Source organism: Anomaloglossus baeobatrachus, chromosome 1 (assembly GCF_048569485.1).
Source record: "Anomaloglossus baeobatrachus isolate aAnoBae1 chromosome 1, aAnoBae1.hap1, whole genome shotgun sequence".
NCBI lineage: Eukaryota > Metazoa > Chordata > Amphibia > Anura > Aromobatidae > Anomaloglossus > Anomaloglossus baeobatrachus.
In genome coordinates this window covers 286,166,854-286,194,329 of record NC_134353.1, presented here as the reverse complement: position 1 = coordinate 286,194,329, position 27,476 = coordinate 286,166,854, and the positions used below count along the sequence as shown (strand labels likewise).

General features: G+C 44.5%; 1 protein-coding gene across 3 annotated transcripts in view; it reads left to right on the top strand.

Annotated features, from left to right (window-relative positions):
* The window catches only part of BANK1 (B cell scaffold protein with ankyrin repeats 1), a 1,061,267-nt gene that overhangs the window by 826,736 nt on the left and 207,055 nt on the right, over nt 1–27,476 (top strand). For all 3 annotated transcript variants that reach the window (XM_075350716.1, XM_075350725.1, XM_075350707.1), the window contains exons 15-16: nt 1,257–1,310; nt 25,678–25,859. In XM_075350716.1, the coding sequence (XP_075206831.1) occupies nt 1,257–1,310; nt 25,678–25,859 (236 nt within the window). The remainder of the gene's footprint in view (nt 1–1,256; nt 1,311–25,677; nt 25,860–27,476) is intronic.

Sequence of the window (27,476 nt, the reverse complement as noted above, 5' to 3'; positions counted from 1 at the left end):
TCCGTGAAACACGTGCCAGAAAAAAACGTGCTTTTAAAATAAAAATCATTTTTACTCACCCGGCTCCAGCGATGTCCCCTGCAGCCCGTGCAGCCTGCTGCTTCTGAGCCGGCTCATTACTGTCGCGCATATTTATGATGCACGACACAGCCGACCCGGAAGCAGCTGCTGCGGGGGTCAGCGCCGGCCGGATGCTGCACCGCGGGAACGATCAGCACCATGGAGAGCAGGAGCGCGCACAGGTGAGTTAATCTCTAAGTGCAATGACGGGCCACGGAGAACGGAGCCCGGATTGCACTTAGACAACACACGTGTGCCGTGATTCACGGCACACGGAGGGACATGTGCGTGTTTTACACGCCAGTGAAAAACGTCAGTGTTTTTCACTGACGTGTGAAACGGGCCTAATGTGTATTTTCCAACCACACTTTGCGTTTCTAAACGCTGCGTTTAATTTGCATATTTTGTGGCAAAAAACATACGTTCAAAGAAGCAGCATGTCAGTTGTTTTTGCCATTTTGGGTGCGTTTTACTAATATTGAAGTCAATGAGAAATGGCAAAAACCAACCTTCAAATTCCTGCGTTTTGCCTGCTTTTTATGTGCAGAAAACATGCGTTTTGGACTAGCAAAACGCATGCTTTTTGGACATTAAAATAATGATTTCATATGTCCCTTTACACACACACATAGTCCGAAAATTAAATTAAAAAAAAATTATAATTTATTGCTATTTTTGCAATAAATAGTATATTACCACTATAATTTTATTCAATATTTCTATTTTCTTTATTATTTCAAAAAATCTATGTGTGCCTTTTTTTTCTCTTTTTTCATTGTGTTTGACAGATTAAACTTTATTTAGCAGTGTCTTGATGTTCAAAACGCATCTGTCAAAACGCAGGTGAAAAAGCAGGTAAAAAGCGCTGAAAATGCATCTAAAACGCGGTAAATATGCATGCGTTTTCAGCGCTAAATTTCTGAAAAAGGCAACTTTGGTCAAATCAATTAGGGGAAAAAGGTGTTTCTTGTACTGCAAGTAGGTGAACGCAAAGTACGTGCTTGCCCTTAGAGAGGGCAGCATAATGGCGTTGACAAATTCCCTTTACTGAAAGATTAGGGTGACGAGCAGATGGAGGCAAACTCCAGTACGCTATACAGGAGTCCAGTACATTTATAATGCTTATAGATTTGCATGAAATGGCAATTATCTTTTATTAAAAATATACTTTAATAATCGTAATGTCTTTTGTTTAGTATTTCGACAGAAAGAAGAGGAAAAGAAAATATACAGCACTGGTCTTTATCAAGGTGAGATCAATTGTGTTTTTTTATCTATTTATAATTAAATGATGTTTTTAGTGATGAGCAAACCCGTAAATATTCGGCTTTGCCGAACCAGCATGTACTTAAAAATAATGAAGTTCGGCAGCTAAACTTATCCCTGAACTTGACCCCGGTCAACAAACTTCATACAAGTCAATGGCGACAAGAAGTTCTGGGCTGTAAAATGGCCGCAGTGAGAGCTAGGGGCTACAAATGGACGTTAAATGGTAGTAAGAGCAGGATAGTTATACATACCGTGCTTCCAAGAGGATCACACTGCACTCAGGCTCTTTACTGGGCCCGCTAATTAAGGTTCAACAATATTTATTACTTCTCCCTTCCACCCTCTATGCCAGTGCCTGTGATTGGTTGCACACTGCTGTACTTGCCCTCACCCTGTGTCCGTGTCTGTGATTGGTTGCAGTCAGTTTGCTGTATGATAGTGTAAAAAGAAATAAATAATAATGTAAAAAAATGACGTGTGTTCCCGCCATATTTTGTAGCCGGTGTGAGTAAAACAAGTGAGAGGAAAATTATACAGAGCACTGCTTACCATATGTTAAATCCCGACGGCGTCTTCCCAAACAGATCCGTTCAGTATGAAAAAGCCACGTGTACTTGTTCAGTATGTAGCGGGATCCTGTGTGCCTTCTGAGTCTTCACTAAATCTATCCGGCCAGCGGAAAAAAACTGATGCTACTCGCGGTGTTTATGCCATAGTGCAGAAAGTCCATCCAAAGAAAAAGAACGTCAGCACTCTACGGTGTAACTTGGATTTTTAATAAAGCTTCTTGCAGACGGGTGGGGCAAACACAGGGAAGCGGACGAGAGCACATGCTTTTCTCCCTTCGCTCCCCTGTGTTTGTCACACCTGTCTGCATGAAGCTTCATTAAAAATCCAAGTTACACCGCAGAGTGCTGCCATTCTTTTTCTTTGGGTGTGAGTAAAACAATAGCTACAAGCTGTAGCTCCCACCTGTGAGCATTACCATGGCTGGATATCATAATAGATGAGATCTTATGGTGTTTTATTTTAATTTATTTATTTAAATTGTAATGGGAGACGTCTATGAGACACCCCCATTACTAATTCTGTAAGTGAAAAGAAAAAAAGCAAAAACACTGAAAAAAATTTGAAATAAAATACACACACCCTCTTTCACCCCTTTATTAACCCCCAAAACCTCCTTTTAGATCCGATGTAATCCATACAAAGCCCCATGACGATCCTCAGCTCTGTTACATGTCCACTGTTTGCAGGCTCTGGGAATCACTGACAGCCAAGGGGGACCCAGCTTTGAGCAGGTAGCATCACTCGGTTCCCCGGAGGTAACCTCTGGGTTTCCACAATGTGACCTCAGGTGACCTGACCGTCAGACTGACAGTCCAGCAGTGGCTTCAACTTTCACTGAGAGGTCACTTTCGGGTCAGGACATACTGGCCTTTTAAGAGGCTTGGCTGCACACACCCTACGGGCATACCCAGGAGACATGTGCGATGTGCAGAGGACTTGGGAACAGCATTATGGCTTGGGGCCTGTGGAGGGGGGGGAAGCACAGCGCGGGGATGCCAGTATGGATGTGATGGGATGCCTCAATTAGAAATCCAGGGCTTAATGGCAACTGTCATTTTTTGACAAATAACAGGTGTCATCAACCGCTTATATTACCCCAATAGCCACCGCACCAGGGCAATCAGGATGACCTGGGTAAAGCGCCAGAAGTGGCACATCCAATGTGATGTCAGTGACCGTCTTTGGAGTGCTTGGTTCCACTGTGATGGGCTCCAGTCAATCCCGGGTAGTTCGGAGGTCAAGGCTGGTGCACCATTCTTATGTTCCTTCCCTGGTCATCTTCCTGCGCTAAATTCTCTCCTGCCTGTCCCGCGCGTACGCACACAGTGTCCTGAGCCGGTGCCCGTGGACTCTGTCAGGTGGCTTGAAGCTCTGTTCCTTGGTCCTATGTGGACACCTTTCAGTGGATTCATGTGTGAGTTTGGTTTCGGCCCTTGAAGTGACCTAGGCCTCCGGTTTTACTAAATAAGCACGTTGGTTCTCCTCTAGTCTAGGGAACTATTCCAGCCAAGTCCCTCCACTCCAATGCATCGTATGTGGAACAAAACCACGGGGGTATGGTGCACTCCCCTTGGGCTCTAGGACCCCTTCTCTCCTGTGCTTGGGTTGAGCTTCATCAGCTCCAGACCACAGGTCTTCACTCCTACACTGCTACTTCTCCACTGTCCCACTTACTACAGCGTGCTCTCACCAACTAGACTCCAACCCCAGACTTGGTTGGACTACAAGGAGGGAGATAACTATACATAGCTTTAATGACACCAAGCCCTAACCCTGACCCAGTGGGGAGCTGCTAATTGAGAGTGTTGTGTGACCGGTGGATGAGCTCTTCCTTACCCAGGATGGGGCACCACATCTCTGGCTGAGATGCAGTACCTCTGTGGCGACTGAAGCCTCAGGGGCGCCACATTACCATACAACAAACTGATTACAACCAATCATAGATGTAGATACAGAGTGGGGGGCAGGTATAGCAGTCTGCAATCATAGACACTGGCACACAGGGTGGACAGGAAAGCAGTGAATATTGATAAACCTTTATTAGCAGGCCTGGAAAAGAGTCTGCCTGTAGTGTTATCCTCCAGGAAACATAGTATGTATAACTATCCTACTCTTACTACCATTTATCTTCCATTTGTAGCCCACATCATTTTTTTTTTTGTTTACAGTGATTTCCCTGGCCAATCACAGCCAAGCCAATACTTGCCATGCCTGCGATTGCTCTGGAAGTGCCTACAGCCTAATAGCTTGCTGATTGGCTGCTCTGCAACCTTTCAACAAGTTTTATTTGAGTGACAAATACGAACAGGACCCTGACGTACAGTAAAACGCCTGTGTTCAGTGTTCAGCACCGGACAAAATGTGTCCGGTACGTAACCCAAACTTCACAGTCCAGGTTTGCTCATCCCTAGTTGTTTTATCTCTGGTTGAATTTGCTTTTTTGACCTTCTCCATGCCCTGTAAAGTAATGCCATGTCTGTTCACTTTATATATAGGATTTATGTATGAGATATGCCTATATTATTGATGAAGAACACACAAAAAATCTTTTTTTTTTTTTTTTTTTATTGTAGTCTGAAATTCCCCTTTTTTAGGTGTAGCTAAAAAGATTTAAAAAGGAAGTGATATCAGTAATCTGATAAACTATCAAATAATCTGCAAGTAGGAATTAGCAGTCCAAGTCATTTAGTAAGAAAAATGTGACTCTAATAAGTACTCACAGGCTAGCCATGAGGCTGCGTAGCCTAGAGGTTCAGGGTCAAATACAAAACGAGCTAGTGGAATTCCAGGAAGATAGTGGATCAAAACAAAGGGGCTAGGCAAATGGACAGTCAGAAGAAAGATACATGGTCAGGAAACAATAGATGAAATACTGTGTAGGAACCAAAGGCATGCAGACACCACTGAGCCTAAGCAACAATTGGCAATAATGTGGGGCAGGAAAACAGCTAAATAGCAAGGTGATATCTCCAAACAGTAGATACATGAAGCAAACCCAGCATGCACCAGCAGGACCACCATCAGGGCATGACAACTCTGACTGGTGTATGGGGCCTAGTGAAGAGGAGGAGGGCCCGGCCATAGCCCGGTGTAATTGCTTTGTTTTATTAGGCCCTGGGCTTGGGCCGGGCCTCCTCTTCACTTGGCCCCAGCTACAGCTGCAGCAGATCAGCTCGGTCGTGTCGCTTCGGCCTCTACACATGGCTAATTTGTATGCAAAGCTCTTTAGGAGCATCGGATGCAAATTAGCCATATGTTGGAGGCAAGATCAGTGGACCAATGTAGGGCACCGATGCGTTATCCCGTGGCCCAGCGTGGAGCATCATCATGAGGTCAACACTCTGCAATGTCATTACACTGCTGCAACCAACGCAAAGTCAAAGAGATGGCAAGGATGCGGCAGCCAGTAGGCAAAGGTAAATGCTCCATGAGCTGAAGACAGGAGTGAAAGATCACAGGGGTGGTGGAGACCTGTTGATCCCAGTCCCTGTCTTGTTTCAGCTGGTTGTGCGTCGGAGGGTGCACATCCAGCTGAAATGCATCACGGTTCTGAGAGGACACCTCACAATGTGGGAGTCGGGAAGGGCAAGTAAAACATTTTTTTTTCATTTTTCAGCAGACAAATATACCAGGAGGGGCCCAGAAAGGGGACATATATACAGGAGGAGAACATATGTACCAGGAAGGGAACAGAAACCAGGATGGAGACACATATACCAGAATGTCCCCAGAATGGGACATATAAATACCAGGAGGGGCCCAAAATGGGAAACATACAGTGCCTTGCGAAAGTATTCCGTGCCCTTGAATTTGTCAACCGTTACCCACATTTCAGGCTTCATACATAAAGATAAAAAGTGTTAAATTAATGGTGAAGAATCACTCTCAAGTGGGACACAATTATGAAGTTGAACGAAATTTATTTTTCAATTTAAACATTTTTTTAAAAAAAAAAAACTGTAAAGTGGGGCGTGCAATATTATTTGTCCCCTTTACGTTAATACTTTGTAGCGCCACCATTTGCTGTGATTACAACTGCATGTCGCTTGGGGTATGTCTCTATCAGTTTTGCACATCGAGAGACTGAAATTCTTGCCCATTCTTCCTTTGAAAACAGCTCAAGCTCAGTGAGGTTGGATGGACAGCGTTTGTGAACAGCAGTTTTCAGCTCTTTTCACAGATTCTCGATTGGATTCAGGTCTGGACTTTGACTTGGCCATTCTAACACCTGGATATGTTTATTTGTGAACCATGCCATTGTAGATTTTGCTTTATGTTTTGGATCATTGTCTTGTTGGAAGACAAATCTCCGTCCCAGTCTCAGGTCTTTTGCAGACTCCAACAGGTTTTCTTCAAGAATGGTCCTGTATTTGGCTCCATCCATCTTCCCATCAATTTTAACCATCTTCCCTGTCCCTGCTGAATAAAAGCAGGCCCAAACCATGATGCTGCCAACCCCATGTTTGACAGTGGGGATGGTGTGTTCAGGGTGATGAGCTGTGTTGCTTTTGCGCCAAAGATATCATTTGCATTGTTCCCAAAAAGTTCGATTTTGGTTTCAACTGACCAGAGCACCTTCTTCCACATGTTTGGTGTGTCTCCCAGGTGGCTTGTGGCAAACTTTAAACTACACTTTTTATGGATATCTTTGAGAAATGGCTTTCTCCTTGCCACTCTTCCATAAAGGCCAGATTTGTGCAGTGTACGACTGATTGTTGTCCCATGGACAGACTCTCCCACCACAGCTGTAGATCTCTGCAGTCCATTCAGAGTGATCATGGGCTTCTTGGCTGCATCTCTGATTAGTCTTCTCCTTGTTTGAGATGAAAGTTTGGATGGACAGCCGAGTCTTGGTAGATTTGCAGTGGTATAATACGCCTTCCATTTCAATATGAATGCTTGCACAATGCTCCTTGCGATGTTTAAAGTTTTGGAAATCTTTTTATAACCAAATCCGGCTTTAAACTTCTCCACAACAGTATTACAGACCTGCCTGTTTTGTTCCTTGGCCTTCATGATGCTCTCTGCGCTTTAAACAGAACACTGAGACTATCACAGAGCAGGTGAATTTATATGGAGACTAGATTTCACACAGGTGGCTTATATTTATTATCATCAGTCATTTAGGACAACATTGGATCATTCAGAGATCCTCAATGAACTTCTGGAGTGAGTTTGCTGCACTGAAAGTAAAGAGGATGAATAATATTGCACTCCCCACTTTTCAGTTTACTATTTTTTTAAAAGGTTTAAAATAAGCAAAAAATTTCGTTCAACTTCACAATTGTGTCCCACCTGTTGTTGATTCTTATTAATTTAAATTTTTTTATCTTTATGTTTGAAGCCTGAAATGTGGGTAAAGGTTGACAAATTAAAGGGGGACGAATACTTTTGCAAGGCACTGTGTACCAGGAAGGGGACAAATAAAGCTGGATGGAGTTATATATACCAGGAGGGGCCCAGGATGGGGACATATATATCAGGAGAACATGTATACTAGTATGGGCCCAGAAAGGGGAGACATGTACATAGAGGGGGACATACATTCCAGGAAGGGCCCAGGATGGGGACATATATACCGCGATGGGGGCATATATACCAGAAAAATTACATATACACTAGGAGAAGGACATATATACCAGGAATATATTATACAGAGGGGCTGAGTCAGAGCCTGGATGGAGTCTCTAGGGAGCCCAACAATTTTGCTCATATGGGGCCTTGAAATTCCTAGTGGCAGCCCTGTGCACCAGCCTCTGATTGGATGACTAAACTGTCCATCACCATACTGAAATCTCAGCTTGCTCCTGCACAAGATGGGTCGGTTGAACTGTCATCAACATATTGACAGCTCAGCACACCCCTGTCCAAGATGTGATGGTTGAACTGTCACTCACGGTGGCCAGAGACACTACTAGATGGAACCGTGACAAAAAATCTGTAAATTCTAGATTCTCAATTTTAACACATAATGTATATCCCCAGTTTAATAACCATTAGTACAGGGTGACAGACAGTTGACATTTGGACAACCAGCTTAATGTTCTTAATCTATGTATTTTTATGGTTGGTTTCTGTTATGTTAAAACTTGCAGTTTCGATATCTTTAGTGAAAAATGCATTTTTTGCGATAGTAAGAATTACTTGCTGATGTCTAGATATAGAGATTTGCACGTCTCTGTAATTTTTTGTGACAACTACTCTTCCCATGAGTACCTACACATTATTAATTTAAATTCAGAAATATAACGTCCAACAAGTAGTCTATGGCAAGAAATGTCACTTAACATTTATTATGTGAGATTTTGCTACTTTTCAAAGGATCTCATAGACAGAAAATACTGAATTTAAGATTTAAATAGTTGGCAACATCAAACCTTGTGTCATTTTGTGTCCTGATTGTTTCTGCATTCAGTGTAGTAGAATGTTTCATGAGCATACTATGCAAAGATAAAAGAATGTGTATTTCAGCTCACACAGTACCTCAGGTAGTTTTTGGGTTAGTGTCAATAAAAATTGTAAAGACAAAAATGCTTCACTTTTTTCAACATTCTCCTAAAAAAATGGATGGGATTCTTCAGTAGTCAAAGTAAAATGAATATGCCCATTTACAGTATTCTGCATTTCAGATGCTCTAATAGTAAGGTTTGTAAGATTAATTTCAATGATGATCGTGTCGAGTGTTGAATATAAAGCACAAGTTAATAAAATATAACTTTAGAAACATCCTTTAGTATTAGACGGTTTAACAATAGGTATCATTTCTCAATGACTACACTTTCTCTGTATTCCCCTCATTGTAAAATAATTAAAGGGAACTTGTCAGGTCCAATAAGGCTATTATCCTGCAAATATAGGGTTAATTTACAGATTAATAGCAATATAAGGCCCGTTTCACACGTCAGTGAAAAACAGTGACGTTTTTCACTGGCGTGTAAAACACGCACATGTCCCTGCATGTGCCGTGTTTCACGGCACACGTGGTTTGTCTAAGTGCAATCCGGGCTCCGTTCTCCGTGACCCGTGATTGCACTTAGAAAACAACTCACCTGTGCGCGCTCCCGCTCTCCATGGTGCTGATCGCTCCCGCGGTGCAGTATCCGGCCGGCGGTGACCCCTGCAGCAGCTGCTTCCGGGTCAGCTGTGTCGCACATAATGAATATGCGCGACAATAATGAGCCGGCTCAGAAGCAGCAGGGAGAACGGGCTGCAGAGGACTAGAGATGAGCGAACCGGTCCCGGTTCGGCTCGAGGCCGGTTCGCCGAATGGGGGTCCCGTTCGAGTTCGGCTCGTCGAACGTTCGACGAACCGAACTCGAACGTATAGGCTATAATGGGAGGCAATCACAAACACATAAAAATGCATTATAAATGTACACAAACAGTTAATAAACATTGCCATAACACTTACCGGTCCCCGCGATCCCTTCTGCACTCTGTCTCCTGCCGCTATTCCATCCGATGATCGCTTAATCCTCCCGGTGACCTGCACTGCCAGCAGAGATGCAGGACCTATCGTGACGTCAAAATAGCCATGTGACCAGTCACGTGGCTATTATCTCATTGGCTACAGACTGGTCACATGACTATGACGCGTCATGTAGGACCTGCGAGTGCATCTCTCCGGTACACGGTGCACATATGTGTATCGCCGTGTACCGGCGACATGCTCTAGCACACGGTCGACTCCCCATTCCGTTAGGGACCGGCTGACACAGCCGGTCATTAACGGAGATCACCGTTGCCATAGCAACGCAGTTAGCGGTGACGTCACCGCTAACCGCGGCTCCGAGATCACCGTTGCTATGGTAACGCGTCTGTCAGCGTTACCGCTGTTACCGCTGACAGCCAGCACTGATCACTCACGGAGTGAAGGCTGCACGCTGCTTCCCGATTGTAGTGAGGATTGTACTGAGGATGAGGTTCCCCAGCCCCAAGTGATGAGCTGGTGAACCTCATCCTCCTCACTACAATCGTCACTACTACTACACTAGTGAGGATTGTAGTGAGGATGAGATGCCTCAGCCCATGATGGGCTGGGGAACCTCATCCTCACTACAATCGTCACTACTACTACACTAGAAAGAAAGAAGACAGAAGAGCAGGATCGTGGAGGGGTGACAGGGGGTAATAAAGATGGAGTCTCTAATGTGTCTGTGTATTTATTTCTATTAAAGTATTTTTTCTCTGTGTGGTGTTTTTTTTAACCCTTTATTGGAGATTCTTAATGGCCGGGTCAAACGTGCCTAACATTAAGAATCTCTGGCTTAATACTGGCTAGTAAAACAAAGCCAGTATTAACTCATGATTACCCAACAAGCCACCCGGCTCCAGGGCTGTTGGAAGAGTTGGATACAGCGCCAGATGATGGCGCTTCTATGAGAGCGCCATTTTCTGGGACGGCTGCGGACTGAAATCCGCAGCAGAGGCGCCCAGAAACCTCGGGCTAACCTGTGCTGCGGATTCTAATTCCCAGCTGCCTAGTTGTACCCGGCTGGACACAAAAATGGGGCGAAGCCCACGTCATTTGTTTTTTAATTATTTCATGAAATAAGTGAAATAATTAAAAAAAAATGGGCTTCCCTATATTTTTGGTTCCCAGCCGGGTACAAATAGGCAACTGGGGGTTGGAGGCAGCCCGTGGCTGCCTGCTGTACCTGGCTAGCATACAAAAATATGGCGAAGCCCACGTCATTTTTTTGGTGGGCAAAAAAATTCTGCATACAGTCCTAGATGGAGTATGCTGAGCCTTGTAGTTCTGCAGCTGCTGTCTGCTCTTCTCCATACAGACAGACAGCAGCTGCAGAACTACAAGGCTCAGCATACTCCATCCAGGACTGTATGCAGAAGTTTTTTGCCCCCTGAAAAAATTATGTGGGCTTCGCCATATTTTTGTATGCTAGGCAGGTACGGCTGCCCCCAACTCCTAGTTGCCTATTTGTACCCGGCTGGGAACCAAAAATAAAGGGAATCCCTTTTTTATTATTTCATGAATTTCATGAAATAATTAGAAAACAAATGACGTAGGCTTCGCCCCATTTTTGTGTCCAGCCAGGTACAACTAGGCAGCTGGGGATTGTAATCCGCAGCACAGGTTGGCCTGAGCTTTCTGGGCCCCACTGCTGCGAATTGCAGTCTGCAGCCGCCTCAGAAAATGGCATTTTCATAGAAGCGCCATCTTCTGGCGCTGTATCCAACTCTTCCAGCACCTGCCTGCTATACCTGGCTAGCATACAAAAATATGGCGAAGCTCACGTCCTTTTTTTGTAGTTTTTTGGCAAAAAAAATAAAAAATGCTTCCCTGGATTTTCCATTGCCAGTGAAGGTAACACCAAGCAGTGGGGGTTAGCAGCCAGTAGCTGCTTGGATTACCCTTAGCTAGCAATACAATAAATGCAGCGGGAGCCCATATATATTTTTTTTAATTATTTATTTAAATAACTAAAAATAAAATGGGCTTCCCTGTATTTTGATTGCTGGACATCACAGTGCTGTAAAAATAAATCTTTAAAAAAATGACGTAGCACTCCGCGGTATTTTTGATTCTCAGCGCAGATAAAGCAGACAGCTATGGGTTGCCACCCCCATCTGCCTGCCGTTACCTTGGTTGGCAATCAAAATACAGGGAAGCCCATTAATTTTTTCTATTTAAAAAATAGTTAAAAAAAAAAATGACGTTGGGTCCCCCCATTTTTGATAGCCAGCTAGGGTAAAGCAGACGGCTGTAGCCTGAAAACCACAGCTGGCAGCTTTACCGTGGTTGGGGATCCAATGTGGAGGTCCCCTCAGGCTCTTTTTTATAATTATTGTATAAATATTAATAATTACACAATAAAAGTAGGGTCCCCCCCAAATTGGATCACCAGCCAAGGTAAAGCGGACAGCTGTGGTCTGGTATTCTCAGGGTGGGAAGGTCCATAGTTATTGGGCCTTCACAGCCTAAAAATAGCAGGCCGCAGGCACCCCAAACGTGGCGCATCCACTAGATGCGCCAATCCTGGCGCTTCACCCCAGCTCATCCCGTGCCCTGGTGCAGTGGCAAACGGGGTAATAAATCGGGTTGATACTAGCTGTAAAGTAACCTGAGATCAAGCCCAGCAGTTTGTGATGTCATGGCGTCTATTAGATACTCAACATCATAAACTGTCAGTACTAACAAAAAAAAAAAATCAACAAAAGAAATTTATTTGAAAAAACAGTCCCCAAAACATTTCCTCTTTCACCAATTTATTGTAAGAAAAAAAATAAAGGGGTCCCACGACGACTCTGGACCGTCTAGAATATGGGGGGAGACACTCAGGGAACGTATCCCCCATTTTCTAGGAGTGCGGACCCTTCATGTGAGGAGTGTGGGTGCAATGAATCTGCACTCACTCTTCTCGGGTCCACAGCAGCAGAGTCCATGTCGTAATGGTTGCTACCAAAGCTGCAATGCCCTGCTCATGAGGTAAGGGCATGCCTAATCAGGAGAACTACTGTAGAGGAAGCTCTGCTCACTGGTATATAGGTGCTCAGAGGTAATAATAGATAAAATTAGTGAGTAACCTCGGCACTCTAAATCTCCCAGACTAAGTCAGTAAGTCACAACGGATAGTAATGCAAAATCACTCTTTATTGGTCCGTATTAAGAAAAAAAATTTTTTCATAAGCATATATGTTTTTGTCCAAAACAAGTTACAAATGACGTTTCGGCCTGAGCCTTCGTCAGATTGGACTTATCTGCATGTAATCATGAAAAATGACAATAATCAGTATCACATAAGAGTGAGAGAACAATAACATAAACTCGAACAATGTAGAGGTACAATTGGGATGCAGCAAAAAAATTGCAACACAGCAAGAAATGAAACACATGATACAAATGTCATAATACAGTACAAGGACAATATAGTAATGACAAATATGGGGTCAGAGTAGACTTAGACAGCTCTGGTACGAAAGAGATGTCAATCATAAAGTAACATGTGTCACGCTCCCCGTGTCCCAGCACCACTCCTTACCCACTGATCCAATCCATGTGTCCACCAGTCATGGCTGCCGCTCCCGCTCCTGCTCCCCTGAGTCATGCTCCTGGTCTCAGGAGTCTGACTTTGAGTATTGGCCTCAGGATTCTGTATAGGACCGGGCCGCGCCCACTCTCCTGGTCTTATAGGCCCAGCACACCTGCAGCAGGAAATGACATGAGGCTGTGCTGGGTATATAAGACTTGCCTTTCCATAGGGGCGTTGCCTGATCAACGTGTCCTTTAGCTTGTCTTTAGAGCTAGATGCTCAGGTCCCCTTGTGCTCTCTCCTGTGACTGTTTGTCTGTTGCTACCGGGTACCTGTGCCTGTTTCCTGCATTATCCCATAGAACTCCGTGATCCTGCTGACCCGGTTATAACCGTCCCGGCCACGTCAGTGCTCCGGCTGCCGTGTACTCTGCCTCCTGGTGGCGTACTCGGTCCAGTGGATCCACCTCCTGGGCTTACCAGTCCTCTCAGCCCTGACAGATTGATCAGGCCATGGATCCCGCTGGAGCACAAACATCTGAGCTGGCCGAACTACGCCAGGAACTGGTGCAACAGCGTGACACCTTACACCGCATACTAAAGTTCCTGACGTCTGTGGACCACCGGTTGTACACATTACAGACTGCCGCCTCGTCTCGGTCCACGCAGCAAACGGTGTCCGGATCTGAACCTGCTGTCTCCGCAACCTCGCAACTTCGCCTCGCTGCTCCGCCTCGCTATGCTGGGGACCCCAAGAACTGCCGGGGGTTTTTGAACCAGTGCTCCCTGCATTTCAAGTTACTTCCTCATTTGTTTGTCTCAGACCAGGCTAAAGTGGCATTCCTGATGTCACACTTGGAAGGCGAAGCTCTAGCCTGGATTAACCCCCTGTGGGAGAATGAGGATCCAATGACCACTAACATCCGGGAATTCTTGCACGCTTTCCGAAGTACATTCGATGAACCCGGACGTACCACCACAGTGACTTCTTCGCTCCTCCGGCTACGCCAAGGGACCCTGACCGTCGGCCAATACGCCATCCAGTTCCGCACGCTCGCCTCTGAGCTGGGCTGGAACAATGAGGCCTTGACGGCGGCCTTTTGGGAAGGACTCTCTGGCCGCGTCAAAGACGAGCTTGCTGGCCGTGACGTTCCACGCACCTTGGACGCCTTAATATCTTTAGCCACCCGGATTGACCTCCGTTTCCAGGAGCGAACCAAAGAGGTATTCCGGGAGAAGCTACCACCCCGTCACGCCTTGTCCCCGCAGAGGCCTATCGCTCCTTTGCCCCTGCCCTCCTGTGACATGTTCCCGGAACCCATGCAAATAGACCGGCTGAGCCAAGCCGAGCAACGCCGCGCAGAGCGACTCGCCCGGGGCCTGTGTTTCTACTGCGGAAGCGGTTCTCATCTGCTCCGCTCTTGCCCGGAGAGACCAGGTAGACCCCAAGTCCAAGGGATGGTGGGAACCGCCACCCTTGGTACCGGAATTCCTTCAGTCCCGGTTACACAGACTGCCCAGGTCACGACCGAGAAGACCCAGTTCACGGCGGAGGCTCACATTGATTCGGGAGCAGCGGCTAATTTCATCCGACAAGCTACCGTGGATCGTTATCGGATACCGGTCATCCCGCTTGCAAAACCCCTCTGGTTCGCCTCCGTGGACGGAAAACAATTATACGAACCTGTCCGGTACACCACCGAACCCGTGAGACTTTGTATTGGTACCCAGCACACTGAGACTATTGCGTTCTACGTCATCCCGAGAATGACTCCTGCGCTCCTGCTGGGTCTGCCCTGGCTGCGACTACATGACCCTGACATCAGTTGGCGCTCTGGGGCAATCTCTCGCTGGAGTCCCTCGTGCCATGATACCTGCCTACAGCCTGTTCCTCGGTCCCTGTCACCTGACCCTATCATGGCACAAGAAGAGGAGAATCTGACGCAATCCAGCGTTGTACCACAGCCCCTGGCACCTGACCCTATCATGGCACAAGAACAGGGGAATATGACGCAGTCCTGCGGTGTACCACAGCTCCTGGCACTTGTGCCTGTGGTGCCACCAGAACCGGAAGTGACGACGCTCTCCAGCGTCGTTCCACCGTCCCTGACGATTGAGACTCTGATGCCAACGGCTGCCGGGGATGAGTCCCTGTCCTGTGTCCGGTCCGAGACGCCCGGGCCGGTTGTCCACGCTGCCAGTCCTGTTTCTGACGGTCCTCCTCTTCCCGTTGCCCCCGTTGCCACTGCTGGGAGATCGGCTAAGCGCCATGCAGCTAAGAAGGCGGTACGGGGTCAGCGGTCCTTCCCCGCCTTTGCGTTGGGTCCCGATCCGGTGTCTCGATCCGGGGTGCCCCTGGGGTTCTGTGCTCGGAGGGGGGGGGCTTAGAGGGGGGGGTACTGTCACGCTCCCCGTGTCCCAGCACCACTCCTTACCCACTGATCCAATCCATGTGTCCACCAGTCATGGCTGCCGCTCCCGCTCCTGCTCCCCTGAGTCATGCTCCTGGTCTCAGGAGTCTGACTTTGAGTATTGGCCTCAGGATTCTGTATAGGACCGGGCCGCGCCCACTCTCCTGGTCTTATAGGCCCAGCACACCTGCAGCAGGAAATGACATGAGGCTGTGCTGGGTATATAAGACTTGCCTTTCCATAGGGGCGTTGCCTGATCAACGTGTCCTTTAGCTTGTCTTTAGAGCTAGATGCTCAGGTCCCCTTGTGCTCTCTCCTGTGACTGTTTGTCTGTTGCTACCGGGTACCTGTGCCTGTTTCCTGCATTATCCCATAGAACTCCGTGATCCTGCTGACCCGGTTATAACCGTCCCGGCCACGTCAGTGCTCCGGCTGCCGTGTACTCTGCCTCCTGGTGGCGTACTCGGTCCAGTGGATCCACCTCCTGGGCTTACCAGTCCTCTCAGCCCTGACAACATGTGCAGTAGGTGTAGAGCTACAGTGTGCATGGCAGAGCTAATGGGTAGACCGACCATAGAAAAAGAATGGATTAAAAGTGGAGAAAAAGTGGAGAAAAAATGGAGAAAAAGTGGAGAAAAAGCTGAGAATAAGTGGAGAAAAAGTGGAGAAAAAGTGGAGAAAAAGTGGAGAAAAAGTGGAGAAAAAATGGAGAAAAAAGTGGAGAAAAAGTGGAGAAAAAGTGGAGAAAAAGTGGAGAAAAAATGGAGAAAAAGTGGAGAAAAAATGGAGAAAAAAGTGGAGAAAAAGTGGAGAAAAAGTGGAGAATAAGTGGAGAAAAAATGGAGAAAAAGTGGAGAAAAAGTGGAGAAAAAGTGGAGAAAAAGTGGAGAAAAAGTGGAGAAAAAGTGGAGAAAAAGTGGAGAAAAAGTGGAGAATAAGTGGAGTAAAAGTGGAGTAAAAGTGGAGAAAAAGTGGAGAAAAAGTGGAGAAAAAGTGGAGAAAAAGTGGAGAAAAAGTGGAGAAAAAGTGGATAAAAAGTGGATAAAAAGTGGAGAAAAAGTGGAGAAAAAGTGGAGAATAAGTGGAGTAAAAGTGGAGTAAAAGTGGAGTAAAAGTGGAGTAAAAGTGGAGAAAAAGTGGAGAAAAAGTGGAGAAAAAGTGGATAAAAAGTGGAGAATAAGTGGAGAAAAAAAGGAGAAAAAAATGGAGAAAAAGTGGAGAAAAAGTGGAGAAAAAAATGTAGAAAAAGTGGAGAATAAGTGGAGAATAAGTGGAGTAAAAGTGGAGAAAAAGTGGAGAATAAGTGGAGAATAAGTGGAGAAAAAATGGAGAATAAGTGGAGAAAAAAAGGAGAAAAAAATGGAGAAAAAGTGGAGAAAAAGTGGAGAAAAAGTGGAGAAAAAATGGAGAAAAAGTGGAGAAAAAATGGAGAAAAAGTGGAGAAAAAGTGGAGCACCCTTTGGTGCCTTTCATGTGGCACTAAGGGGTGCTTAGCTTTGTATTTAGCCAAAAAATGAAAAAAAAAATGACGTTGGGTTCCCCCTTGTTTTGTAGCCAGCTAGGGTAAAACTGATGGCTGCAGTCTGCAGACCACAGCTGGCAACCTCACCTTGGCTGGTAATCCAAAACTGAGGGCACCCCACGCTGTTATTTTAAATTAAATAAATAATTAAAAAAAAAAAACACGTAGGGGTCCCCCAAAATTGGATCACCAGCCAAGGTAAAGCAGACAGCTGGGGCCTGATATTCTCAGACTAGGGAAGTCCATGGTTATTGGACTCTCCCCAGCCTAAAAATAGCAGGCCGCAGCCGCCCCAGAAGTGGCGCATCCATTAGATGCGCCAATCCTGGTGCTTCGCCCCAGCTCATCCCGCGCCCTGGTGCGGTGGCAAACGGGGTAATATATGGGGTTAATACCAGATGTGTAATGTCACCTGGCATCAAGCCCTGGGGTTGGTGAGGTCAGGCGTCTATCAGATACCCGACATCACCAACCCAGTCAGTAATAAAAAAAAATAGACGACAAACACATTTTTATTTGAAAAAACACTCCCCAAAACATTCCCTCTTTAACCAATTTATTAGAATGAAAAACAAATCCAGGTCTGGTGTAATCCAAGGGGTTGCCATGACGATCCACACTGTCCCAGTCAATGAAGAGCAGAATGTTCCCTATTGGCTGGGAGAGCAGTGCAGTGACCTGAGCTAACATCAATGGGTCAGCCCAGGTCACTGCAGGGGATGACAAGTGCTGCTGTCAGCGAGGTACATTACCTGCGCTGATCTCCAGCACACTGACAGCCCCTGTCACTGAGTTCAATGACCGGCGCCTTCACACCAAGTATCGCGAGAGGTCCGTGACGTCACCGCTAGTCAGTCTCGGGTCGGAAGCGAGAGGTGATGTGACAAGCGGCGGCCATGGAGGACAGTGACAGCGCTGAGGTCGGGATGGCGGGACTTCATCACCGCAGGTAAGCCGAGCGGGGGGGGGGTGTGGGTGTGTGTGTGTGTGTGTGTGTGTGTGTGTGTGTGTGTGTATGTATGTGTACATGCCGCGGGCAGGAGGGGGCGGAGCGAGCTGAGCGGGGAAGTGTGGGCTTCCTGCACGTAACTAAGATAAACATCGGGTTACTAACCAAAGCGCTTTGCTTGGATACCCGATGTTTATCTTGGTTACCAGCTTCTGGCAGGCTGCCAGGATTGCTCCTGCACACTGTAGCTGTAAAAAGCCCTGCTTTTTGCTGCTAGAACCGTTCTCGAACGTATCTAGAACTATCGAGCTTTTGCAAAAAGCTCGAGTTCTATTTCGATCTTGAACAGCCCCCAAAATCACTTGAGCTTAGAACTGGAGAACCGCGAACCGCGAACCGCGCTCAACTCTATAGAGGACATCACTGGACACCGGGTGAGTAAAAATGATTTTTATTTTAAAAGCACGTTTTTTTCTGGCACGTGTTTCACGGACCACACCACTGCGTGGTCCGTGGGACATCAGTGATGCCAGAAAAAAATGGACATGTCTCCGTGCGGCAATCACGCACACGCGGGTACGACGCCCGGAGACACGTGCAGTGAAAAATCACTGACGTGTGAGCAGACCCATTGATTAGAATGGGTCTGCGTATGTCAGTGATTCTGGTACATTTTAAAAAAAGCACAAACGTCCCAGAATCACTGACGTGTGAAACGGGCCTAAAAGTGCCTGGCCACAGCACTGGAAGTGCGGCGCCTGGGTGAAAACTAACTGTATTTCTCCCTGTAGCTACCAGCTTATAGTCATGCAGATGAGCCTAGAGCAACTACAGTCACCACTCAGAGCACTGAAAGCGGCGTCTGTGAGGACGCCCTGGCACTGATTGCCAGCCATTTCTGCAGTTCATCATTGCAGAGCCGGCTGTCAGTCCATGCAGAGGATTACAGCTGCTGATCTAAGTGCTGTAAGAAGTAACTGTAATTGCTCTAAGGTTGCCTGCATTACTGAAAGCCGGCAGCGCCTGGAGGAAAAAAGATCATCTTCTCCAGGTGTACCACAGAAAGCACCTTCATAATGTTATTGATTACATTTTAAATTCACGCTATTTACCTGATTATGACGGCAATACTATAAATGAATGCAGTTTTTTTTGGGTTTTTTTTGCTTTTTTAGAACGTTTGTACACTGTTTAAAAAAAAGTAATTTATTTTTGTGCCACTATATCCTGAGAGCCTGGTTAAATTTATTCTGCAGGTCAAAACAATAATGTTAATACCCAATTTGTGTAAACTTTTCTGTGTTTTACTAATTTTACACAAAAAAAACCTATTGTATTCTAAAAATTATTCTTGAGGGGCCTTTACCATATTCTGAGACCCATGACCTTTTTTATTTTTTCATAGTTTGAAATGTATGAGGGCTTATCTTTTGCAGAACAAGCTGTAGTTTGCTGTTATTTTTTTGTGCATATGACTTTTTGATAACTCTTTAGTTGGTTTTTGTTTGCTATGCTGAATAAATATAATGAATTTATGTTATTGTTTTATACTACTATGGTGATACCAAGTTTATATATATATATATATATATATTTATATATATATATATATATATATATATATATTTTACATTTTGCTACTTTTGTAGAAGAAAATCATTTTTAATGAAAAAAATATTTTGTTTTTGCATGGTATTCTGACAGACATAACTTCTTTTTGTTTACCATGCTCTTTGAGGATTTGTTTTTGCTTAAAGGGAACCTGTCAGGTCAAAAAAAGCGTCCTAAATTACGAGCAGGAGTATGTTTGAGCTGCTAACCCGTTCCTACCCATCCCTGTGTTGTTATATTGTGTAATATGAAAGTAATAAAATACGTTTTATTACTTTCATATGTCCTATGTAAATAGCATAGGTCTCTACCCCATGGGCATTGCATCGCCCTGTGGGCGTCTACATGCTTTCCATGGTATCACACCCCTATGGGTGATTGCTCTCAGTGAGAGAAACAAAATTAAAATTTTGTAGTTGTGATACCTTTTAATGGCTAACAGTTTCAAAGTTCTGCGGTACATTCTGGTATCCTCCATTTTTAGTTAACAGAAAAAGGTTTTGGTACCGTGTTAGCCAGTTGAAAAATGATTGATTGCTCTCAGTGAGAGAAACAAAATTAAAATGTTGCAGTTGTGATACCTTGTTAGCCATTAAAAGGTATCACAACTACAAAATTATATTTTTGTTTCTCTCACTGAGAGCAATCAATCATTTTTCAACTGGCTAACACGGTACCAAAACCTTTTTCTTCCGCTCCTATGGGTGTGATACCATGGATTTACATCAGCGACGTCACTTCTGCAGCTCAGAATCTCACGTGTGCGCGCTTACCATTCTCGTCGCCTTCTCATCCTTCTTGGCTTCTGACGCGGACTGCGCATGACAGGAACCACAGGAGTCTCCTGAGCATGCGCAGTGTGGGTCAAAAGCCGAGAAGCAAGCGCCAGGATGAGGCGGCGAGAATGGTAAGTGCGTGCGCCCGAGATTCTGAACTAGAGACGGTCCCGTCACTGATGTAAATCCATGGTATCACGCCCACAGGGGCGTGATACGATGGAAAGCATGTAGACGCCCACAGGGTGATGAGATGCCCATGGGGATAGAGCCCCTGTCATTTACATAGGACATATGAAAGTAATAAAACGTATTTTTAGTACTTTCATATTACACAATACAATAACACAGGGATGGGTAGGAAGGGGTTAGCAGCTCACACAGGTTCCTGCTTGTAGGTCAGAATGCTTTTTTGACATGACAGGTCCCCTTTAACAACCTGCAACTTTTTTTGATACCCTTTTTGATAGGTACAACTTTTGATCACTTTTTATTCGATCTTTTGTGAGGTGGCATGAACAAGTACAGTAATTCTGGCAGTGTTTTTTCTAACTTTTTCTTTGTGCTATTTACTGTGAGGAATAATAACACGGTGTTGTAGTACGCGGCATTGCAGGCTTGGTGATACCAATTACAAGTTTTCGTTTTAACACTAGAAGTCCCAGAAATTTTGAGCTCCATAGGGTTCCAATGGTAGAAATGTTAAATGACCCCTCTCTGGGACTTCAAGTGTTAAAGGTTTTTTTTTTCTAAATAAAACACTTTTTTTCTTGAGAAAATTTCAACATAGTATTACACTTTGTTCCTCTGTCAATAAACTTTCTAATTCCCTTTTTTAAAAATGTTTAAGGCTGAAAGAAAAATGCACTGCTGTCTCCACCTCTTCTTCAGAAGTTAATCTTTGTCCTTCTTGGGCTTCTTTCAGGAGACTATCAACACCAAAAAAACATCCTGGTTGAGCTAAAAAAGCAACCAAACAAATATATTAAGCCAATAAAATATATTTTATTTTCTACCAATGTAAAAAGTATAATCAAACAAATATATACAAAAAAAGGTTGTGCGCTAACAGCCAGTGCTACAAAAATTGAAAGGGGACAGCACATCATTAATGCATGTTTCGCTCCTCTTCATCAGGGGGCATGTGTTGGAGACGGGACCACAATGTTTTTATAGCCCTCAGTCACCTATACATACCTCTGGCAATGAAACTCCGGAATGGATTATCTTGGTACAGGAGAAGTGCTCACTAACACAGATTTAGACAAAACTGTGTATAATATTTGAAAGCTAAAGGTTTTTTGTATACATAGAAAAAGTCTTATATCTTACTGTTCACCTCATATTACATGGGAGCATACACAAAATTGTTGTTTATATTTTTGTTTAGTGTATAATTTATGCCTTTGGAAATGTATTGCATCCATGAGTCAGTGATAGTTTCACTTGATTTTTAGATTTCGATCTATTAATAAGCAAAACAGGAATAGATGCTTGCATACAAAAATATGCTTAAAGGGACTCTATCAGCAAGGTTTTGCTTTGATGACAGCATGCTGTAGGGGTTAAAACACAGAATTCAATGATGAGTCACCATTCAAGCTCCTGTTCTGTTGTTTACCTGAACTGAGTGTTTAATAACTAGGAGATTATCATTGCTGTGGCTAGCTGGCTTGTGCTATGTTGTCCGACTCTATCACTTTTTGTGATTCGCACCTCACTGTTTAAAGGAATGTTAATAGAGACCCTGGTGTGGGCGGGGATAGCTTTTTCAGCTCTGCTGCATGCTAAATCTAAAAACTCACACAGTTGCATCCTATAATCTAAGTGATACATCTATGGATTCAGGGTCTCTTTGCTTAAATCATACTGCTCTCAGAGGAGATAGCAAAACCAAGTTGGCAATTTGCCGTTTTTCATTTTCATTTGTTCCTCCCTTTCTTCCAAGAGCCATAATTTTTTTAGCTTTTTATCTTTCCGTCAATAAACCCATATAATGGGCTTCTTTTTGCGACATGAGTTGAACTTTTGAATGACACCATTAATTCTGAAATTCGGAAATTTGGTAACAAAAAATAATTGCACTTTGGGCATTTTTTCCAAGATCGATAACATTCAAATTTTTCAGAATCTGAGGCTGTGTTTGGCTTATTTTTTGTGCCTTGAGCTGCTGTTTTTAATTCTATCATTTTTGGATAGATGTGATGTTTGGATCTCCTCTTACTGTATTTTATTGCAATGTTGCATAGACCAAAAAAAAAACGTAATTTTGGCGGTTTAATTTTTTTTCTCATTACACCCTTTTTCTGATCAGAGTTATATTTTAGATAGATTAGGCATTTCTGAACCTGCATGTACTAAATGTATATTTTTATTATTGTTTTATTTTCAATGGGGCAAAGGGGGGGCAAGTTGAACTTTTGCATTTTTTTTAGTTTTTCATATTTTTTAGAACTTTGTTTTAATTTTTTATTCTTGTTATCAGTCCCCTTAGGGGACATGAAGTTGCGATTTTCTGATTGCTTGTGCTATTCAGAGCAATGTGTCAGCTGTGTTCCTATGCTGTGTTCCCATTTACACAAACTACATCATGTCATCAACTCCCTGCCAGTGAGCGTTAAACCCTGCTTTCAGTGATTGACGGCAGAATTTACCTAGGTTAACAGCCGAGGCTGGATCTCTGATCCACCCACACCTGTTAAGGCCCCGCACGCAGCGACGTATCTAACGATATATCACCAGGGTCACTGATTCCGTGACGCACATCCGGCATCGTTAGTGGTGTCATTGCGTGTGACACCAATATGCGGCCGTTAACGATGGAAAATACTCACCATATCATCCATCGTTGACACGTCGTTCATTTTCAAAAAATCGTTGATTGTTGAGGATGCAGGTTGTTTGTCGTACCCGAGGCAGCACACATCGCTATGTGTGACACCTCGGGAACGACGAACTACAGCTTACCTGCGGCCGCCGGCAATGAGGAAGGAAGGAGGTGGGCGGGATGTTACGGCCGCTCATCTCCGCCGCTCCGCTTCTATTGGGCAGCCGCTTAGTGACGCCGCTATGACACCGCATGAACCGCCCCCTTCGAAAGGAGGCGGTTCGCCGGCCACAGCGACGTTGCTAGGCAGGTAATTCTGTGTGACGGCTCCTAACGATATTGTGCGCGACGGGCAGCGATTTTCCCGTGACGCACAAACGACGGGGGCGGGTGCTTTCACCAGTGACATTGCTAGCGATGTCGCTGCATGTGAAGCCCCCTTTAGAGGCACATGTTGGCTGATCTGATTAGGAAACATGACAGCTCGATGCATGAGCCCCCATCAACAGGAAGTACACGACCTGGAAAATACCAGTACATTATAGGTCATGAAGAGGTTAAAAACTTTAAAGTTGGCAGATGTGTGAAACATCATTGTAGGTAAATGCAAATTTGTCATGGCAGGTACATTTATTATTATCTAAAGAGAGGGCTTACACGCTGCGATATCGCTATCGATGTCGCTAGCGTTCTCTCCCGCCCCCGTCGTTTGTGCGTCACGGGCAAATCGCTGCCCATGGCAGACAAAATCGCTAGTACCCATCACACATACTTACCTTCCTAGCGACGTCGCTGTGGGTGGTGAACAGCCTCTTTTCTAAGGGGGCTGTTCGTGCGGCATCACAGCAACGTCACACGGCAGGCGTCCAATAGAAGCGGAGGGGCGGAGAGCAGCCGCATGAAAGTCACACCCACCTCATTGCTGGAGGACGCAGGTACGGTGTTGTTCGTCATTCCTGGGGTGTCACACGTAGCGATGTGTGCTGCCTCAGAAACGATGAACAACCTGCATCCAAAATCAGCAACAATTTTTTAGAAATGGACGACGTGTCAACAATCAATGATTTGGTGAGTATTTTGCATTGTTAGTGGTCGCTCATTCGTGTCACATGCAACAACGTTGCTAACGAGGCCGGATGTGCATCACAAATTCTGTGACCCCAACGACATCTCGTTAGCGATGTTGTTGTGTGTAAAGCAGCCTTAACAGCTTGAACATAATCTATGTTTAAATTTATATCTGGAATTCTAAGAAAAATAGCTAATAATCCGGATATTAAATATTAAAGGACTTCATGACAATTTTATACAACTCATCATAGTTTATAACCCTTGGTGACTCATGGCACACTCTTCATAGAGATAAATGCCAGAATCTCTATGACCTCCTTTAATTACCATTCATTAGGCATAATAGCTCTCCATCTGTAGCTATTCAATTGTATCACTTGTATATTAGAACCATTTATGATATGTTTTTGCTCTGTGTATATTGTCACCTGCGAATGTATTTTGTCTGTTTACCAAATTGACATTTCAAATTTCTGTCACTTCTAATTCTTTAAGTTTTAAGCTTTACTATTTGAGCTTGAAAAGAGTAATCAATGTGACTATCATGACTGGTATTTTTGTATTATATTGTTATATGCACAATCATTGATAACGTGTCACACTAAAGGGAGCCTGTCACCCAACAAATGCATTTTAAATTAGCTATGCAGAAATATAAGTGACGTAGCCCCTTTAAAAATCATACTATCACTCTAAGGCGGGCTTTACATGTTGTGACATTGCTAGCGATATATCGTTGGGGTCACGTCGTTAGTGACGCACATCCGGCGCCGGTAGTGACATCGTAATTTGTAAATCCTAGGTGTGACGATGAACGAGCGCAAAAGCGTAAAAAATCGCTGATTTGTGTCACGTCGTTCATTTCCATAATGTTGTTACTTCTGCAGATACGATGTTGTTTGTCGTTCCTGCAGCACCACACATCGCTGTGTGTGAAACCGCAGGAACAACAAATATCTCCTTACCTGTGTCCCCCGGCAATGTGGAAGGGAGAAGGTGGGCGGGATGTTATGTCGCGCTCATCTCCGCCTCTCCGCTTCTATTGGCCGGCCGCTTAGTGACGTCGCAGTTACGTCGCTGTGACGCCGAACGCACCTCCCCCTTGAAGGAGGGATTGTTCGGCGGTCACAGCGATGTCGCCGACCAGGTATGTGCGTGTGAAGCTGCCGTAGCGATAATGTTCAAGCACCAGATATCGCATGTACGACGGGGGCGGGTGCTATTGCGCTCGACATCGCTAGCAATTGCTAGCGATGTTGCAGCGTGTAAAGCCTGCCTAACTGAGCTTAAGAATACAACTTTTAATTTATATGCAAAGGAAGATAATTTGGAGCACCCTTGGAGTAGCCAAGAGTTCAGTGCATCGTTACGATTCCTCCTTTGCATATTGTGAGCCTTTCGGTGCTTCTGATTGATAATGGTTGGTCCCCAGAGTGAGCACTGTCTAAATGCTGCCAGTGGCTGTGCACATGTGCAATGACACTTCCTGTGCCTGCAGAGCTTGACACAAGTAGTGTAAAAATCTTAATGTTTTCTCCCTTTTCACTATCACATTTATATAAAAAAAATATATAAAATATAAAAAATATAGCATATTTATTTAATATTTTTTGAATTGCAGACAAAATGCAATTGGCTAAACATGAACCTCAGATTCCAGCTCAACACTATGCACTTTCTGGGCAGGATGAGCTCATATTACTACAAGAGAAGGTGAAAATGGGAATTATCAGTATGGATGAAGCTCTCAAAAAATTCCAGCAGTGGCAGAATGAAAAAAGTAGACTAGATCTTCTTCAGCAGGTAAGCAAGAAGTTCAATGAAAGCTATGAGCAAAAAAAAATATCTGAACAGGTATTTGTGTATTTTTCTTTAATGTTTGGCAATGTAATCTTGAAATCTTCACAGTGACCCCTGAGATTATTTTAGACCAATACTTCCAATTCTTTCAGGAAGAGTTTTCAGCAGGCTCCTTATCAACAGAGGAAGGATTACAGTGACAGTTGACACCTGTACATACAACTGATAACACATGGCCACTCACAATAGGTGATGTCACAGCTGATGCTGCTCCTTCAAAATGACTTTAGCACATGCTGTCACACAGAGTTTTGCACAAACTTTGCTGACTGACATGACTGCATTAGACTCTGTTCATATTGCAGATTCTGACACCATTTTCATCCACTGCCTTAACTCTCTAGGGCATGGAATTCACTAGAATCCTCTTTCCCTCCTCTATGATGACATCACAGAGCTAGTGGATGTTTGAGATGTTGTGCTCCTCCACCTTCCACTTGAGGATGCACCATAGATGCTCAATAGGGATTAGGTCTAGACAAGCTTGGTCAGTCCAGCACCTTAACACTCAATTTCTTTAGCAAGGCAGTGGTCAGCTTGGAGGTGTATTTGGGGTCATTCCCATGATGGAACACTGACCTGAAGCCCAGTTTCCAAAAAGAGGAGATCATGCTCTGCTTCAGTATGTCACAGTACATGTTGGCATTCATGGTTCTCTCAATGAACTGTAGCTCCCCACAGCTGGCAACACTCATGTAGCCATAAACTATGACATTCCTACCACCATTCTGGACTGTAGGCAAGATACTCTTGTCATTGTACTCCTCACCAGGTTGCTGGCACACCCGCTTGACACCATCTGAACTAAATAAGTTTATCTTGGTCTCATCCGAGCACAGGACATGGTTCCATCGATACCATCCATATTCTTAGTATGTTTGCCTTTAGCAAATGGTTTGCAGGATTTCTTATGCATCATCTTTAGAAGAGGTTTCCTTTTGGAATGACAGCTATGCAGATCAAATTTGATGCAGTGTGCGGTGTATAGTCTAAGTACTGGCAGGCTGACCCACCACTCTATTAACCTCTGCAGCAATGCTGGCAGCACTCATATGTCTAGTTTAAAAAATCAACCTCTGGATATTATGCTGAGTATGTGCACTCAAATTGACCATAGTGAGGCCTTTTCTGATTGGATCCTCTGTTGCTAAACTGCTGTATAGTCTTGGCCACCATGCTTGAGTTCAATTTCTGGTGTTGACAATCTTCTTATAGCCTAGGTTATCTTTATGTAGAGCAACAGTTTTTTTTTCAGATCCTTAGAGAATACTTTGCCATTAGATGCCATGTTGAACTTCCAGTGTCCAGTATGTGAGAATGTGTGAGCGATAACACCAAATTTAACACATCTACTCCCGATTCACACCTTAGACATTGTAACACTAATGAGTCACATCAGGGAGGGAAAATGGCTAATGGGGCACAATTTGGCCATTTTCACTTAGGGGTGTATTCACTTTTGTTGCCAGTGGTTCAGATTTTAATGGCTGTGTGTTGAGTTGTTTAGATAGCACAATAAATTTACACTGTTATACAAGATGTATACTGACTACTTTACAT